The sequence below is a fragment of the Daphnia pulex genome, chromosome 5, assembly GCF_021134715.1.
Source record: "Daphnia pulex isolate KAP4 chromosome 5, ASM2113471v1".
Lineage (NCBI taxonomy): Eukaryota > Metazoa > Arthropoda > Branchiopoda > Diplostraca > Daphniidae > Daphnia > Daphnia pulex.
Genome location: NC_060021.1, coordinates 5,279,783 through 5,299,181, shown reverse-complemented (window position 1 = coordinate 5,299,181; position 19,399 = coordinate 5,279,783). Strand labels below are relative to the sequence as shown.

The 19,399-nt window shown below is 46.1% G+C and overlaps 1 protein-coding gene and 1 long non-coding RNA gene across 2 annotated transcripts; both read right to left on the bottom strand.

Moving 5' to 3' along the window:
- Nucleotides 1–261: 261 nt before the first annotated feature.
- Nucleotides 262–12,410, bottom strand: LOC124195013 (DNA-binding protein D-ETS-3-like). Its single transcript, XM_046589470.1, has 9 exons — nucleotides 11,837–12,410; nucleotides 11,196–11,764; nucleotides 11,033–11,128; nucleotides 6,970–7,020; nucleotides 4,862–4,957; nucleotides 3,312–3,359; nucleotides 3,052–3,241; nucleotides 1,799–2,007; nucleotides 262–1,718 (listed from the first exon to the last, which is right to left on the bottom strand). The coding sequence occupies exons 1-9, from the start codon at nucleotides 12,385–12,387 to the stop codon at nucleotides 1,525–1,527; spliced, it is 2,004 nt and encodes a 667-aa protein (XP_046445426.1). The 5' UTR covers nucleotides 12,388–12,410; the 3' UTR covers nucleotides 262–1,524.
- A 5,524-nt stretch (nucleotides 12,411–17,934) lies between these two features.
- LOC124195012 lies at nucleotides 17,935–19,399 on the bottom strand. Its single transcript, XR_006875104.1, has 3 exons — nucleotides 18,794–19,399; nucleotides 18,553–18,717; nucleotides 17,935–18,453 (listed from the first exon to the last, which is right to left on the bottom strand). It is a non-coding gene; the product is annotated as an uncharacterized LOC124195012 (long non-coding RNA).

Sequence of the window (19,399 nt, the reverse complement as noted above, 5' to 3'; positions counted from 1 at the left end):
CATGGACCGAGTCAGATCATGTTACCGCCGACAGTCCAGAACGACAGGCCTGGGATAAAGTAACAGCTCCGATTTCATTCGATCCTCCTTCGGCCACTGTCCCCCCTTTCGGCCGGTGCATAATCGACCGTCCCGAGATTCTTGCGGGTTTCATGGGGCCATCAAAACCAAGACGTCAAATGGGCGGAGTGATGTCACGCCTCTTTTTCTTCCACATTTCCGTGTGCGACGAATGGACGTGGAAAACAAACTATTTTCAAATTGTTTTGATCTTGTCTTGTGTGTAATATAATAAATCGCCTTGATTACATAATAATTAATGAGAAAAACGAGAGTTTGTAAACCGAACGAAATCAAACGGGGTGGTGAAAGATGATGAAAACAGCATTACCGATATAGTCTACTACAAAAATATGACTAGACACGCAGAAAAGTGGGCGGCGGGGAGGCAAGGGAACAACTGAAACTGTTCAATTGGTTAGAGACAAGAACGGTTAAATAAGATTTCGACGTGACTAAACAGGACTAGATTATACAATAATGAGATCGAAGTGTATAAGAGTATATAATAGAGTACCGAGAGAGAGAGAGAGAGAGATACTGAGAGAACCGATTTGGGGGAAATCGGAACGAGCTTCCTGGTCCCTCTAAATACATACGCACGGTTGAGGAATAAATCAAGCGGATGTGTACACAAACAATCGGGTTCAACAAAAGAGGATTAGAAACCGAGTACGGTGAACCTTGAATCTTCATCGATCAGAAAATAGAACACACTGTGTATGTGTATAGGCCTAAATAGATATTCCATTTTTTCCCCCATAATTAACATTTTACGACTAGTTATTTAAAATTCAGGACAATCATTTAGAAGATTTAGATTCAGAAAGTCTTTGATGGCTGGTGTTGTTCTCTGCTAAGAAACTGCATTGTGGTACTCTTCTGGTTGATTCACGATGACTTTGCGTTCAGAGATCGAAAAATGGGATTAAAAACCATGGAGGAATCGACTGTGGAATTAAGGGAATCAACTATGTACACCCGGTTGAACAAACTGGAACAGCAAAGGGAGAAAACTTGGGGGGTGAATCGAATGAAAAATACAAACAGTCGGCCGCCACAAGACGGTGTGGTGTTTAGGCCTATACGTAAGTTACAGTGTACGTCGAATTCACATCCAAAATGACCGTTGCCATTTGCTATGTACACACACATACACACGGGCATCCAATAACATGAAGTTGCAGATAATAATGAGGAGGTTTATCTCCAAATTAAATCGTCTGCGCAGTACCCACACAAATGGATGTCCTCATCCGACATTCAGCACCAGAAAAGTGTTACATCAAAGCTGATGGCAAGCGGGGAAACAAATTTTGGTATTTTTAAAAGGGTATATAATACTTTGACTGCTGTATAGTAGAAATTACAATACCGGTACGGGGGTTTTCTGTTTTACAGTTGTTTTAAAATATAAAGTCGTTCGTTTCTCCTATTTTGTCGGTGGATTTTCAGAACTTTGTTTCAAGCGTAGTGCGGATAGGATCCGAGGTGGGAAGTGACGTGACTTGGGTGGTGATGATGGTGGTGCTGCAGGGCGTGGCCAGCGCTCATGGGCATATTGGAGTAGAGGTTTGCTGCGCTGAGATTGCCACCGGGGTTGGTTGACCAGTAGGGCGACGGTGGTGGGAAGATGGCGCCAACATTGAAACACACGTCTGCAAAAATCACAGCAAAGTCAAAAAAAAAAAATCAGTTCGAATTCCACGTACGAGTTGGCTCGAATGAATTTTCTTACCTGGAGATGAGCTCATGGCCGAGTGAGCGCCGACCAGATTGAACTTGGATCCGGCGGCGTGATAGGACGTCATGAACAAGTCCGATTGGTATTTATAGGCCGGATCGGTGGGCGTCGGCTGAGTTGCCGCCGCCAGCCCTTGGAAATCAAACTTGTAGGCGTAGCGTTTGCCGTGCACTTTGCTCATGATGTTCTTGTCGTAATAATAACTGCAAAAGAAAACAATCAAATTTATTTTACTTCTGTCGATCCACAGTCCACACTTAAAAAATGAATGGAACTCTGATAAAAGAAGACTGCCAATTAGTCGAATTATCTGATTCTGATAGTGCCCAGCGATCCAGGAGAGAAAGAATGAGAGATGTATACTCCCTCCTCCCTGCCATTAAGAGGCTCTTTTTTTAATAGGCCTCGATCGACGACGGCATAATGAAGCGCGTTGGGTTTGTTAAGGGAGCGAACGACGATTCGTTTCGTCTGCGCTTGTTTGAACCGAAAAAGTCTTGCAACGATTAAAACATCAAAAGAATGTCAAATAACCGTTTCTCGATAATTATGGAACGGAGACCCAACGGTTGTCGCGCCCCTTTCAAAACAGGATCCGGCCATATTTTCGATGCACATATAAAAAGGGCGACGCGTGGAATATGATTCGAATTATAATGCGTTACAGAAGAAGAAGAATATTTTTCTCTCCTACTCCGCATAACCCCTCGTGTGCAGATAGATGGAGAGATCATGTAGGCCTTTTTTTCTATTTATCGAGTTGGATGATGTTGTGATTCTTTATTGCTTCTCTAACGCGTGTCTCCTCGATCATCCCCCCCCCCTTGTGCCCTTCAATCCAGCCGGCGCACTCCGTGTTGACCTTTCTGTCGACGAAGCTGATTCGGTCCTATTGTCATGGGCTTGTATTTCATCTATCGATTCCTACAGTGTTGGACTAGTCCTCCCCTCTCGCCTTTTTTACATCAATTCTTATACGTGTATAGATAATCATACACCATGAAAGATGTCTTCATAAAATGTGAGCGAAGATTAGGATCATCTCTGCCATGGAATATTTTTTGTGTGTTATTCTTTGCATACCCAATGAGGATTACCCCGTTTCTCTTCCCCCCCCCCCCTTTTAAGCGAAAAAAAGAGGGGGACTGAATATGATGGATGACAGTTGTATATTAGTGCGAGCCTATCTATCTAGTATAGCCGATGTGTGTACATGGTGAGATTGATAACAGGGGGGATGTGTATACCGTAGAGCCCGGCTGAGTTTGTCGTAGTTCATGTTGGGTTTGGATTTGCGTTCGCCCCAACGTCTGGCCACTTCGTCGGGATCGGTCAGTTTGAACTCGCCGTTGGTGCCCTCCCAGGTGATGCAGGCCGCGTTCGACGAGTCGGACAGCAGCTCAAGTAGGAACTGCCACAGCTGGATCTGTCCCGAACCTATCCATCACAATTGTTTTGACTTTAACTTTAACTTGTTTCCAATCGACAAATCACTCAAAATTCATACCTGAGCTGGCCAACCGGCTGCTGGTGGCGCCAAACATTTGATAGGGATCTGTCATAAAAGAATAGGTAGTTATAGTTAAGAGTATGTAAATATTGGTAATGCAAGGGCTATAAAAAGAGCCGAATCAATTGGAAAAGGAAGGAAACAAGAGATGATGATTCGATGTTGTATCTGGCCGGTGATTTCCATCTGGAGAAGAATACGTGGGCGATGGAAAGGTTAATATCGCACCTTCGTTCAGGGAAACCCCGAAATGGCTGAAGTAAAAGAACGGGGACATGATGACGGAGGGAAAGTAGTTGATGAGCCATCAATGTTAGAAGATAGAACGACTGATTCTCCTCCATTTCGGATGAGATGCGACGGGTCCCTTTGCCCGTCGTCTTTCTATTCCTCATCTCGCCTCATTAGCGCCACCCTTTTTGCAATCAAAAGCCCTCAACTGCTCAGACTGTACATCATAGACGGGCTTTGCCCATTTTGCTGGCCCTCATTGCTGCCGCTCGATTTGCGACAACTAAGGACGACGACGCCCGTCGGTCGGTGGGCAATAAGCGACGAGAAAAGGAGGGTGTGATTACATGTCGCGACCCCCCTCTCTGGGGTTCAATCGCCCAAGTGAGACAGAGATAACGTCGAGGGTTTATTATACTATCCCTCCCCGAAATTGAAAAGCATTTCGGTTGATGTTTGGGGTCGTGATTTATACTCGACGTGGAATTTCGGCGTGTTGCTCCCACTCACAGAAGACGCGGGAGGGGATTTCGTAATTAGCCAATCAACAAAGTCCAGCATATCGTCTCCATTAGACTTTCTTCTTTTCTTTGATCTCTTCTCATCATCTTCTTTTCTTCCTTCTAATATTTCGATATAGAGTCTCTCGTTCTTTCGACATTTTCTCATCTCTTTTTCGGATCGATGTGATGCAACATAAAAACCGGGAGACAGCCAACACAAAGTAATGAGGGGGGAAAAAGGTGGGACACCCTCCTTTACTATCTAATCGCCCCCATGATTAGCGCTAATTTCAATCCGCCCGTTATAGCCCCACAGTTGTGTCAGTTCAAACCACCCGCTGACTATTCGAACCCAAACTTTTCTCGTTTCGTTCGTTCGGTTATTCATCCAACCATCGAACGTTTTGAATGTCCGAATTCTTCGTTTCCCCATAACAAGAGGAAAGAAGAAAAAATAAAAAGGGACAATCGGGAAACGGGTCCGGGTGTTCCAATGCCCCAATTGTGTTTGTATGTTTGTCGCCGTCGTGACTGGGTGACAACGAGGGGGGAGAGCTACCGTACTAGTACGCTAAGTCCGTCTAGATATTAGATGAGGGACGAGGAAGCAGGAACAGCAAATAAGCAAACAAATCGGACGGACTAGAAAGACGAGGGGGGTTTGGTTGGTTGGTTGGCCCAGCAGCAGCCAATATTGCGCCGAGCAAAGAATTTCCACGCATCGTCACAAGGAAAAACACGGATCCGAAATAGAAATAGAAGAAGCCAAAGAAAAAAAAGACAAAAGTTGCGGATATTTTGGGGGGTTTTTACCTGATTGACGCAGGTGTTGGCTGTCGGTGGACGTGCTGGTCGTCGTCTTGGCCACCGTGAGCGCAGTCGACGACGAAGTATTGTGAGATCCATAACCTGTTCAGATTTGTCAAAAACACACACAGAGAGACACTTGACGTTAGTAACAAAGTCGATAACTCGCCAACTAACTGGTCCTTCAATCGCGATTGAAAACCGTTTAGGCCAATTTATATTCCATTCCGTCCATGGACGACGGCAGCGGGGGAAAATATGTCGGGCTATAAACGCAGTAACTGAATCAGAGAGAGCGTGAAATTCGATTCGATCGGGTCGTGCTGGCTCAAATCATTCGGAATCATTTATTAGGGGACGACAACTCACTCCCCTTCTCCCACCTACTGCGCTCCTGTTTATTCGCCATGGCGGGACCCGCGACGCAACAGAATTGGTTGGCCCCATATGTTGCCAACTCCATTTGGCTTCAACGAAATAGCTACACGCTGCCGTGTTTCGCCTCATCCACCCCCCGAAAAATCAATTTTTGGTATGTTAACTCGGTCAGAAATGGGAAAACTCCAATCTCTGTTTTTATCGAAAAAGAAAAGAAGAATGATGATAACGGGGGGCGAGAAAAAGAAGGGAGAACCGAGATAAATAAATAAACAAATAAAAGCTCAGCGCCATCGCCAACAGCAAATCAATTGCTATATAAATATCCATATGTCACATCACTGACTGCAGAGCAACTTTTCTCTCTTTCTCTACGCCGAGGATAAGATTGCGCTGTGTTGTTGTTGTTGTTACTCAATCTCGAAAAAAAAAGAAAAAAAGTCCGCCGTCGCCCCCTTCAGCGATGGCCGCGCTTCCCCGTGGCGATGCCGATTGACTTTTTTTCGGGCAGATTCGTTGATTTTATTATTGGTGCATAGAAAAAATACGGTACGCTGCTGCTAGGCTTGCACATAAATAGAAGGAAGGATGCAGCACGGACGGAACTCAATTCATAAGTTTATTCCTCTGCAGGCGATTATTCACAATTGCATTTTCAATCTTTTTGACTATTCCCGGAATTTATTCGGAATTCGATTGCCGACGGTAACAGATAGAAAAATGCAGAAGCAAAAGCCGACAGATAGAGTTAACCAATATAAAAAAAGAAGAAAAAAAGTTGCACGACAGATTTGTTACAAGTGTCGATCGATCTGCCTCATCTTTCAGCGTGAAACTGATCTCTCCAACGGGAGTCGTCATCATCAATCTAGCGCCATTATTTATCATCGTGTACGTCTCTGAAGCCTCTATACTCTCGCCCTACCAAGGAAAACTGATTCAGTTAATAAAAATACGAGAAAAAAAAATCAGTCGAATATCAGAGTAGGTCGGGTGAGAGAGTGACAGCTCAGAGTTTTATAGCAGACGGGCAATCCGTTTGTCTGTCCACATATCTCTCTCTCTCTACTGCAGTCTATATGCTTTGCAGCTTGGCACAGGGCCTCAGGTTAAAACAAATATTTGCTCCCGTGGACGAAGACGAACGAGAGGGACTGTCGTGGACGAGTGACGAGTGAGAAGGGTGCGGACCCTCTCTCTCTCTTTTACTTGATTGCGCCCTCGTTCACTTCAAACTGGCGGACGCTCCCTTGATTCGAATCAACCTCTCTCTCTCTCTACGGGTCCTCGTGTCGCCTCTGCCAATATGCTGGTGTGGTACACTGCCCAGCCACCCACGATCCGACCGACACCACGACACCGATGCTGGACGTCATCATATGTAAAGCGGCGGTCCCTTTGTGCCTGCGCTGCCCAGAGGCATCCAACCTTAAGTGTCTTCATCTACGAAATACACACAAGGGGGGATTCAAGTCAATTTCATTGTCGTCCCTCAATCAGCAAAAGCCTTTCGCCTTCTCTCATCTTTGAAGTTACGACACCCATTTCACGTTGCCCTCCCAACTTGTTAGGTCAAAAGTTAAGTCGAAATGCCAACTACTTTGTAAAATCTCTAACGCCTCTCGGACAAAACAGAGCTGGCGCTAAACGGAATCAATTATCAGCAGGCGTAGACTTGGACCAAGTTTCTCAATTGGTAAACTAATAAAATAGGACGAAATTGAGAATGAACTTACCGGACGCCTGTGAAGCGGTGGGAGAAGTCCAGGCCGACTTGTAAGTGGATTCTGTTGAGTCAGATGAAAGAAATGATTTGGTTAGCAGAGCAAAGGAAACAAAAGGAGACGTTGAAATGACAAAACAATACCACTAGTGAGTAACATGGGGAAATTGGTAATGGGTGCCGGCCTGCCAACGTGATCTTCGCTGCCGATGTACGGTTTCACGTCCAGCATTTCAAAACAAATCGCTTCGCTATTAATCGGATCCGTCGCTCGATCGCAAACAAATGACAAGATGGGCGAAATAACTCGGAACGGAATTCTACGCAACGAACACTCGACACTTGACTTAAACTGAAGGCGATTTTTCGGCGAAACTTTCGAATCAATTCCCAAGCCAAAGAAAGTCACGTCACGAGATGGCGAATGAATCTCGGCCACGAAAAAAAAGGAGAAAAAAATGGAATGAAAAAGTAAATAAAGAAAAGATGACGGGAGTGGCCGGGAAAAAAAATAGCCGAAAACGGAACTGGCGGTGGTGGTGGTATATGGGCGCGCGGGTGGTGTCCAGGAAGTGAACTTCACGCTCTCATCTCGGATCTGAATCTATCGACGGGACGTGAACATCACAGGAAGGGGATGAAACGACGATGACACGTTTCCGTCGTCCCTTGACACCACGCGGACGCGGCCAGCAACCAGCAGCCAGCCACATTGATACTTTGGACCATTGTCGCTCCTGCTCGTGCCTCACTCTGCTCAGGCGCGTTCCTCCGACTCCGCCCACTCCACTGCCGCCCCTGGGCTGGGAGGAGCTGTCGACGACCAATCGCCGTGGGCGGTTAGAGAGCGTCGCGACGCTAGGCCACACATCCACTTATCTATTGGCTCGTATTGCCCGCGCGCGGTTTCTTCTTTTTCCTTCCTCCCCGATGACGACTTTGTTGACTTGCGGAAACTTTTTTCTTTCTTTCTTTCTCTTGGAAACAATCTGAGAATATGTCCGTGTGTCGTGTCAAGAAATCATTGCCTGACGACAATCACGCGTGCATTATTTCAATTGTCCGTTCCTCATATTGTTACCAGTCTATAAAAACCTCTACGATTTTTACAAAATGGAATTTCATCGAATGGAAGAAATGGTGAAAAATCCCAAAACAAAGTTACCACCACCACCACCATCAAAATAAAACGGGGTATAGATATACGGCGGTGTCTAAATGTCGTCCACAAACAGACGCAGCGGGCGGTCCGGCGCTGCGTACCAAAAGTCGCAAGTCACTTTCTGGAATAATGGCTAAGCGCGCGTGCTACATTAAATGTATATCATATATTGTATTATTCTATCGAGGAGGAGTTCCCACGAACCGCCACCCTATACTACCTACTGCTGATGTACGGGGGAGAGTATAGCGCGCTGTCCTTTTGCGGATGGCACCCAGAGAAAAGAAAACGGGTCCCCCCCGTCTAAGTGGGGAGGAACAATACGCTCGTCAGGACGGGCGGGCGGCCGACGCAAGTGACGTGAACAATATGCGCGCACCAAGTCGTTAAAATGCGCCCGACTACGCTCTCTCTCTTTTTCGACCATAGATGGAACATGTCAGCAATGGCAGCGACGCAGATCCAGTGGTAGGTACTAATGTTTTATGCGTCCAAAGAGTCTTCTTAAGGGTAAATCGTACAGTGACCTTTTTTTTGAAAAAAGGACTTGCCTTTTATAGACAGGGGCACGTGATCCTTAATATATTACAAGAGTTCAATCGACCTGACTGCCATCGCTTGAACGGATCGGTGAATAGCAGCCACTACTACAAGGGAGACTACTATAGGGGGAGACTAGATCCATGCTACATTAGAAGCCAAAAGAGAATCATCTGCACATTATATCTTAAGAAATAAAGATGTAAAGGAATCTTCCGACTGCATCCCTTCTTTTCTACTCGATGGTCATTGTCACTCGAACCAACGTCCCGTGTTTTTTTCAGTATTGACTATATTCGAAAAAAAAAACTATTAGCGACTGGGTTAACGATGAAATGAAGATGTCACCAAGGACGGATGGATGGATAAAAATTGACTTAGAATCGCCCCTCCCCAAGTGAGAAAGATACACGAGTTCATCTAGCGGAAGATTGCATAAATTGAGGAGAGAGAGAGAGAGAGAGAGAGAGAGAGAGAGATGGGAGGGAGTGTGTGTGTGATAAGGACATGGGAGAGTGACTCCGTGAACTGAAAAGGGGATTCGTGAAGAGCGCCATTTTTCACGGTTCATGGCTCCTCTATATGATGATGTTCCTTTGCTGATATTGTCCTCGTGACTTCCCTTTTTTTATTTTATTTTCTCCCCTTGTCGAGTGCACAGTAGCTACTGGGCTGAACGGCCGGCCTAATCCAAACTTTCCCACATCAAACACACCCCCCATTCTTCTTGCCTTTTTTATTCTTTTGATTTGGTGTCGGGGGGAGGAGGAGGAGATGGGTGGGAAAATAGGGAAATAAATGGCCAGCCAAAGCTTTTCTATTACAAGAGCGCACAACAACTAGTGTAGGTACAGCTATTAACTATTATAACACTGGTGACGATTAAGACTTGCATATCACAAATAGAGCCAACAATGCGTGACACTAGCTCTCCAGTCAGCCTCATCGGTCCAACCCTCTTCATCTCGACCATTTTTTTTTGTGTGTGTTATTGTTGTTGCGTGATTTATGGGCTTCGTGTGTGGTACGCTACTTGCAAGTCCATCACTCATAAGCAGACTCGTAATCGCTGATATTAAATCACGTTGTCTCTAATTGCCTAATCAGTAACAATTTTCGTAATTCTGTGGTAAACAAAATAAAGAAATAAACCAAACAGACTTGTTAACCTGCGATGCAGATAACACTTAAGTGTTACCTAATGTCAAAAAACGAATTCGGACACGGAAAGTCAAACTTGTCTAACCCAACGACATGTTCCATCAGTAGAAGGATCATGTTGTAATAAACCAACAAGCGGGTTGCTAATCAGTGTGAACTGTCAAGCGGGGAAATTCAAATCGCGTTTCAAAATGGAAACAAAACGCTGCACGTCAGTTTCGGGACAATTGACGAGGGGGGTGCTGCTGCTCGTTTGAACGAGGGCAAAGGGCGTCGGCGTATATACAAGGGGTGGGAAAGTGAAGAAAAACAAGAAGAATGGATGCGCATTTTTTATTTCTTTTTATTTTCCCTTTTTCTATTCATTCGAAAAACGACGACGCACGCGCTCGACTCGATTTGCTCGGATGACTTTGCGCGATAGACTCGCACCCCCTCCCCCATTCTATGGTGTAACAAACACGAACCGTACGCGCCCCCTCAATCATCATTTTTGCTATTACAACAACATCCCGACGCCCGAATAAAATAACTGGCAAGGTCCTTTTCAGCAGACGAAATAAAATTTGGACAAGAAAAGAGGGCGCGCAACGGCGCAATCCATCAAGACAGGCAGGTCACGTGACCGTGCACGGGGGTTGGGAAAAGAAAAACATAAATAGCGTCAAAGTCGCACAATCAAATATGTTTTTTTCTTTTTTTGAGAACTGAGAAGACGACAGGAAACCTGGCGCGGCTGCAATCGTCCCGATCACGATTTCATTACGAGATAGACACTAACTAAAACCAATGCCACTTTGATGGAAATAACCTAGTCGCCTCCCCCCACCCGCAGGCGTCTTTTCTCTGAAGTTATTCCGCTGAGAACTAGTATAACAGTGACACACCGTCATGTCACCGCTGCTCGACGCTTGTTGTTGTCCTACTACTCCTCGACATCCCATCAAGATAGATGGTGGTGTGTATATCCATCAGCCACCACTTCCGCCCACCCATCATTGCCTATCCGGATCGGAGAGATCCATTCACTCCACCAACGCACGAGACTCACTGGACAGAATACACGTATATCCCTTTTCGGCCAAACAGCTTTAATTTAGTAGGTCTTGCTGGCTGCAGTATAGATTGGAATGAATCAGCAGGATGTTGCGTGCTGAAAGCTAAGCCCAAACAAACTCGGGAGGATAAAAACAAATGTCCATTCATCACTCACCGAAATCGGGCGATGTTCTCGACTGATGCGAAGGACTCGATTGCTGCTGCTGCTGTTGTTGCTGTTGTTGTTGCTGCAACTGCTCCGACTTATTCCCTGAAAAAAATAAGGAAACTTATGATTCGAAATCAATTGAATCGTTTTCTCGACTTCGGCGACATACTTTGATTGTTGCGTTTTTCAGCGTTGCTCGAGGCAACGACCAGGGCGGATGAGCTGGCGATTTTGGAAGAACTCGTCGTCGAGAGATGGAGGCCATTCTGCTGAGATCCGGATCCAGCAGAGTTGGCGGATTCGTGTTGCTGCAACGAACCGACGGCGGCGGCGGCCACCGCGGCCGCTGCGAACCCGGCAGCGAAATGAGACGTGGCCGTGCTGGCCGGATTGTGGTGATGTCCGCCCGTCGAGGTCGTGACAGCTACTCCGGCGTGGTAGTTTTGATGATGGTGGTGATGATGGACAGAGTGATGGTGATGCGACGGACCCCCAACCAGCGTCCCCGATGTCTGATGGTGGTGGTGATGATGTCCGGACGATCCGACCATGGACCCCGAAGACACGGATGAGCCGAGAGTAGCTGAAGAGTGTCCGGACAGATGGTGATGGCCACCAGGACCCGATCCACCCAGAAAATTCTTGACTCCGCCATTTCGTTGATGATGTTGTTGCGCCTGTTGCTCGATGCTTTGCTTCAATTGTTCCAAAGTCGTCGGGTTGGCGAACGTCGGGAATCTAAAATCGTTCAACGATTGAAATCGGTTCAACTTGAGTGTTGTTAAGTCATTAATGCGTTGTTTTTCTTACCTGGATGTGTAGGCGGCGGCGGCGGTGGCCCAAGGAGCGGCTGCGGATTCCGGTGTGACTCCAGTGATGTTAACGCCGATATTGACCGAGAGGTTGACACCGGCTGCGCTGACACCAAAACCGGCCGTTGCCAGTTGCTGGGCCGCTGTTTGTTGTTGCTGTTGTTGCGAGGCGGAAGTCGTCGAGGACGTCGCCATGTTGTTGTTGTTGTTATTGTTGTTGGTGGCGGTGACCGTTTCTTCCGATTTGACGACGGTAGTGGCGGCGGCGGTGGAAGCGGCGGTCGATCCCTGGGCGGCCAGTTGATGGCCGAGCTGATGATGCGACTGCGGAGGACTGATGTTCCCTCCGCCGGAATGGTGCTGATGCGACGCGGCATGGTGGGCAGAGTTGAGATGAGACGCTACGCCGGACGAGTTATTGTGGTTGCTGCTGCCACTGTGGTGAATCTGCTGATGGTGGTGGTGATGAAGACTCGTCGTCACGTTGTAATTCTTGCTGCCTCCGCCCGAACTGGCACCTCCGGCACCTCCGCTACTGCTGAAATCCATTTCTCCTCTTTACAGAGACTACGCAACTGCCATTTTTCCGAGAGAAAGAAAAACGTCAGCAATCGAGTTAAGGCAAAAATAGAAACGCAATTAACCTCGTCAAAGTGACTTGACTTGGTACTTGCATGAAAGAAAAGGGAAGAAAAAAACAAACATTCAACAACACAGAAATTGTGAACGCAATATGAAAAAGGCTTTAGAGGGAGAGAGAGAGAGAGAAAGAGCGAATGCATGTGCGGGCGGGCGCTTGATCAAGGTTGACGCGCTTCCGTGCGGAGCACCGGAACTTGTCATTTGGGACAGGAAGCGACCGAAATTGACAAACGTCGTTCGCGTTCAACCTCCTCTTCCAGTCCTCTTTATCCACCATCCACCACCCACCCACCCCCCAGCTAAACTCTGTTTCTCTCATATGCCAACTCACTTTTCAAAAACGTTCACTTATCAGACTCTAAAAACTCCCGGCTCCCCCCTCCCATTCAACCGACGGGGGGCAAACAAAAATTCAACCCAAGTGGAGATGAGTCGTCGTCCGTTTCGGTACACGTCACGCCAGGTGAAAAAGGATGAACGAACGAGTTCACTTACGTAAGAAGCAAACCAACTGACAATATAATACGAGGATTTATAAAAGACTATACCTGACGGGAGGGCGGATTAAAATGCAACGGCAATGAAATTGCGGGAGAGAGTGGGGGATGGCACTAGAGGATGGGTCAATATCAAACGTCCGTCCGTCCGTCCGTCCACCACGGCACTTTCCGTTTCCTCCTGACCGGATCTCTCTTCACCAGAGATTCCGGATCGGATGGCCGGAAGAACAGCGTTGAGAGAGAGCCTCTCTCTCTGCTGTGGCTGCTGCTAATGGCCGATTTTTTTTCTCGCAAATCTCCTCACCGCAGTGACGGGCAATTGACTCGGAGAATTTTTGAAGCCCTCGGGAAATTGGCGACTCAAAAGACACGTAACTTTCACGCACAGACCGAGTTTCCGATTTGCAACACGGCGTACACGCGTGCGTGACGGCTTCACTCGAATGGTGGAAAAAAAAGACGTTGGGCTGGGAGATTCACTTAATGGACCCGGCACTAATTTTTCGAATTGATCAAGTCAACGAAGGAAACGGCGAAGGAAAGAGGAGGCAAATAAAAGAGCGGAGGAAGCGGAGGTGTGAAACAAAAATTCCACCCAAAGAATATAAAGGAGTTGATAAAGGGTTGTCCGTATATAGTAGCCCGTCTAGCACTTCTTGTAAGATATACGTACACTTTGCACTGAGCAGCCAAGTGAATCGACAAGGAGCTGCTGCTGCTGGTTGGTGCGGATGGCGGCGGCCCGGGATCGTTGTCTATTTCTATCTATCTGGGACCACTTGCCTCGGAAGTTTGAACGGAAACTTCGCATCAGACAGAGAGAGAACCGCCGGACGGATTCCTAGCTGCGAGAGCTCCTGCTTCCGACCAACCGACACTCCCTCCTCCGGCTCCTCCTCTTTTCCATATTCTCCTCTCTCACTCACTTTCATCTTCATCTTCTTTCCAAGTGCTTTTTCCCTTTTTTTTATTTTCTCTCTCTCTCTCTCTTTCTCTTTTTGGCCAGAAATCTCCTCCGAGCTGATGTCCAGGCAGCGACAGTCCTCCTAACCCTACTACTTGCCATCCAGCGCGCGCGCTCCAATCTGCGCTTGCCGCCGGATGGTGACTCCTCCTACTCGACGTGACTTTGCCTCCACCCATTTCCTCATCGGGGAACTTGCGTTTGTTTTGTTTCTTTTCTTCTTCTTTCTTCTTCGTCGCAAAGAATTTTTGGCTCAATCCTCCTCCTCTTCCTTGGACTACAACGGACCTATAAATTATTTAGCGCGCGCCCCCTTAGTCAAAAACTCAACAAAAACTAAATTGGGACGACGAACCTTTTGTTTTCCCGCAAAATGAAAATGCATGCACAGTCGGATCTCGTTGGCCGCCGTAGAGAAGAAAAGAATTTCGTCCGTTTTTTGGGACGAGCTCTAACGCAATTTTTGTGTCTTGCCTTGTAAGTGGTATTAATGGTGTTGTCATCATCCATCAAGGTTCCTCTTCTCTTTCATCCGATTGCCATTCCCTCCTTTTTTTTCTTCTTCATAGCGAGAGAGGAGGAAGAGCTGCTAGAGAGTGCAGTCAACTTTTTTGATGAAGAAGAAGTGAATGAATGAAAAGGCTAACCACAAAAATATTAAGTGAATAACAAGGAAAAATATCGTGCTCGGGATGGGGGAAAAAAAACTAACGGGATCCGCCCCGTAACATGACGATTAATGATCCCTTGATTGAATGGCGCCCGCCTGCCTGCGCTGAATAATAAAACGGGGTTGGAAATTCAGACAGAACTCTGCGTCCAATTTTTATTTTATTTATTTTTTTACTTGATAAAACAAACACAGTTTTATTTCGGGTCACTCGACCGAAACCATCGCTCCTTCCCTTATCCAGCCGATTACGTCACTCTCCCGGCTCAATATAGGCAAGCAAGAAATAGAGTGAAATGCCGTCCACACGCCGTGCTTTATCAAAAATGCACTTAATGGCGAGCTAGCACGCACACAAGAGTCACAAGGTATAGTTACCCTAAGGTCAGCGGCTACACATCGCAGCACATTGTTAGAGGAGGACGGACGGACGGCTGGTGGTTACCCATTTTTAATGCTCCCAACCCAAGGGTGACTCGCTAATGGATTCTCTTATACCGCATCCCCTTTCTTCTTCGTATTATTAAAAGGAACCCTCTTTGATTTCAATGCGTGCTGGCCCAACGCTATACACACAAGGCAGTCAACGGCGTGTCAAAAATGAAACAGTTGAGAGGACTAACACCCGCCCATTTTTTTTTTTCTGTCCCATAAATTCACCAACGGGAAAAAAAGTGAACACATTCTCGGTAAAAAGGAATTAGAATATCGTTAACGGGATGACCCGTTCCGAGTGCCGTCGCCTCTTGTCCCGCGATGATGTGTCAGCGCGACGGATCTCCACCCTCCGGCCTAATCGACTCCTCCTTCTCGTATTGTATCCATCCTTTCACAGCCTACCCCAACTATCTTGTCCCACTCCTTTTCTCCCATTCTGTGTATTCTGCCGATGCACTAGTGAGTTGTTGTTGTGTTGCCACTTGACAGTCACTTGAGATTTACTACACTAGACACACACTGTAGTGGGGTAGTACGGATGGGGGGGGGGACACCACCGCACATTACAGTGACTCTGTCATGGGAAACACGAGGGGAGCAGAGGAGTAGGACCGATTCGCCGCACCCGCGATTGATCATCCCCCAACCTCCTACTTCACACACATTCAATACGACGACTGTATGACATCCAACTACTTCTACTAGCAGTGATACAGTACTTGATTAGTCAGACTCTCTTGAATGGTAATCTGGCACGCGCCACTCGATTATTCCCAATCGGTTTTTATAGAGTGAAAATAATATCGAATAATATAAGAGAAAAGGTGTTTGGTTAGAATTCGTTGCGACATTGATGGCACGAGGAAAGAAAAAAAAAAGGGAATGGAATAGATTTTGATGCCCATCAGATATAATGACGTGCCTTTCTCTGTTTAGCTCCGAGATCGGAAGCTCCTTTAAATAGGAGTCGCAGAAAGGAGGCCGAGGATCTATCTTTAGCGTCTTTTGCTGCCGCTGCTGTGTGGCGGTGCTGAACCGAAAAGACGGAAGGAACGATGCGGATAGATCCGCCGCCGGAATTGTGATTGACACACGCTGGATGCCCTCTTTCTCTTCACATATATATCTTATCAATCATATGCTTTTGATCTCCAGTTTTCTTTCATTATTTGAATCGTATTCTCATTAATTCTACACATTCTGGCGAATAGATTCCAATCTGAAACAAGGCGATGACGTGTCGATAAATATTTAAGCCGGTGAAAGGTTGACTCCGGTGATGTACGACCAGCAGCAGCTCCCCGAACCACCCCCATGTTCATTGCCAAAGTGAAAAACGATCGCGATAAACAATTGCGTGAGCAGTATAAATACGGGAGGGAAGAATTCACCAGTCGGCTATTGGCTTTTACATATTGAGACTTTTGCTTCTGGAATATAGTCTGCGCTTTCGACGCTGCTGGATTGGATCGGATGCCAGGATCTATAAGGAAAAGATGGAGGAACCGGAAGCCGGATGGCTGAAAGGAAGGAAGGAAGAAAGTAAGGAAGGATGGGCGAGAGAAGGGGCGAGTGTAGCAGTAGAAGAGGCTCAGAGAAATTGATAGAAGATGGGAAGCGCCTCTGCATCTGCCAATGTGTGTGCAGAGAGAAATAAATACAGCCGACTCTGCTGCTGTGTATATGGCATATACTGTATCATTCCATCTATCCATCTATATTTATTTATTTATTTATTTATTTATAAGAGTTGCAGCAGCAGTGGTGGCAGTAGCGCTAGTGCGCCAGAAGAGAGAACCAAAGAGAGAAAGCATCAGTCTTGGCACACGAGCCATGCGGTACTTCCGATCTCATCCGGTCGCTTCCGGCTCGACTTCCTGGCGCGCGTCGAGGTTGCCTCTGCTGCTGCTAGAGCTCTTCCAGCCATAAAAGACTCTCGGCTGATGGGAAGGGGATCTGACTCTCTCCCTTCTGATAATAACTCCCGCAGACGCCGCCGCCGCCGCCGTGTTCTTCTTCTACACGAAAGCAACGCTACAACAGAGGCCTATTCCCTTCTTCTCCCCCCTTTGCATCTACATTGATGACGTCTATCTTTTTTTGCCTCCCCAAAAAATAAGAACGCTTTCTAAATGTTTTTGTTACCTCGGTGAAAGATTTATGCGAGCGCCAGCAAAATTCCGAATTTCGTCCTTTCAAATTGTCCCATTTTTTACGCGCTAAAAAAGAACAAGTCCAGAAAAAAAAGACAATTTCCTTACACCAGCAAATCTCAAAAGAAAAAAAGGGTTTGAGTTCCCAATCGTCGATTGTCAACTGTCAAACGCCACGTTTAGTTGAAATTCAGAGACTGTGATTCGAATACCGCGACATTCACGCAAAGGACATTCATGGGGAAAATGAGGGAGAATAGAGCGTAAGAGTGGACTTACCAAATTGACGGCTTCCACATCTACGACGAAATGTCGTAGAGCACAAAATGAGCCACTATATCTGCGGGCTCTATGAATCGCTATGAATGGAACGCGTGACCAATCGATTGATCACGCGCTAGAGTTCCAAATCACGGGTCTGCGATCCAATCCAATCATCGTCATGAAAGAGCTTCCAATGATGGCAGAGTAGTAGTCATCGGCAGGTTTCTCATCTGCAAAAATATCCAAAGAGAAAGAAGCATGTGTAGCGCAATTCATTTTGTTATCTACAGTACATAATGCAAGTAAATTAGTCCGCCGGTTTCTGATTCATAATCTGACGGCCCTATTCGATCATCATGGAAAACCCAGTATGAAGCGAAATTGAGTACTAAACTTGACAGGTTTTAATTTTTTACCGATGTCTAGAAATATATGGGAGCGAAATAATGACCAGTTTGAGGCTGCTTGTATTTCAATTCTCTCGTCCAATTTTAGGAGAAAATTTGATCGACTATGTGATATTTACTGGTTATGACATTTTGGGAAAAAAATGGTGAGATTGATTGAGATCACAAATGATTCAGTTTTCGACAACAGTGTAGGATTCTGTATCGCAATCAAATCAGCACAGACAACTTGAACAATTATTTAATTAAGAATGGGAGTATAGTTATTTACACACATTTCTGATTGTACGTTGTTTTGGTTCTGTCACATTCCCTCGATTCTTTTCCTTCGGCGGCTTCAACTCCAAAATTCGTAAACGGATTACAAAATTTACCAAAATACCAAACAAGAGGTTGAAAATTTTAAGGGAAGGAAGATTTAAGAGTTTAAAATGTTTGTCCCACTAATTAAGCCAAAACCTCTTTCAACTTCTGATGCACTTAAGCTGGAAGAGCAGACTCCTATCCGTTGTACAGATCAGAAAAACCAGATGCGATGTGCACCATCAGCTCATTGATCAGGGGGTTTTGGCTTGCTCTGCAAAAATATACACAAACACAAAACGTTTTAATCTGATAACGTGAAAATATAAAATAAAATGAATTAAAAAAACAAACAAAAAAAACATAGGGCTACCAGGTTGCACTTCCTGTTGTGTGGCAATCGTTAATATCACGTTCATGACTTGAGTTAAATGCGATGCAAAGAGAGGGTGCCCATTAGAGGATAGAAAAAGGAAACATTTAAGCACAGAAGAGTTCTCGTGAAAGTCTTCCCGCAATGGCAGATGACTCATCAGCACTGGGAAAACATACAAAACACACGAGAATTAGTAAATAATCGAGAGATAACACACAAGTTTACCGCAGTCCCATACCTGATCCATGGATACTACACTGATGTTGACGATGATCAACCGAGTAAATGCAGCGCATATATTATCCAGCACAAGCGGATTAGTTTCGTGCTATAATGCATCGGACAGTAACTCAAGAATAAGCGGGAAATTTCTGCAACATAAATAAAAAATCATTTTACGCCCAGCGCGATGCCCAGTTGAAAAATGTTTTTTCCGCTAATAAGTAAGTATACTAACGGGAAGAGCAATTCACGTTCATGGAGGACGAGTTCTCCCAATCCAAAAACAGAAATGGTCCGCACTCCACTATCCGAATCGCGCACCAGGTTGGTAAAAGTCGTGTAGAGACGCGGTATAAACGGTTCCAAAACGCCATCCAGCGGTTCGATGCACTCCGCCAGGACGCTGTTGTGTATTCGATGACATTCACCATGTACGGGAGATGTCGCGACGGTCGTGGCAGCGACGGGTTAGAGAGAGAGATGATAGGTGGGCATTCGGGATCGCGACTTTGCGCTTAAAGGTTCCCCCCTTCGTGTCCGTCTCCCCTCTGTGTGTAGTCTTAATGTTTTATCCTCGTTGTGCCAGTTAATATAATCACGATCTGATGATCGCTACAAAGAC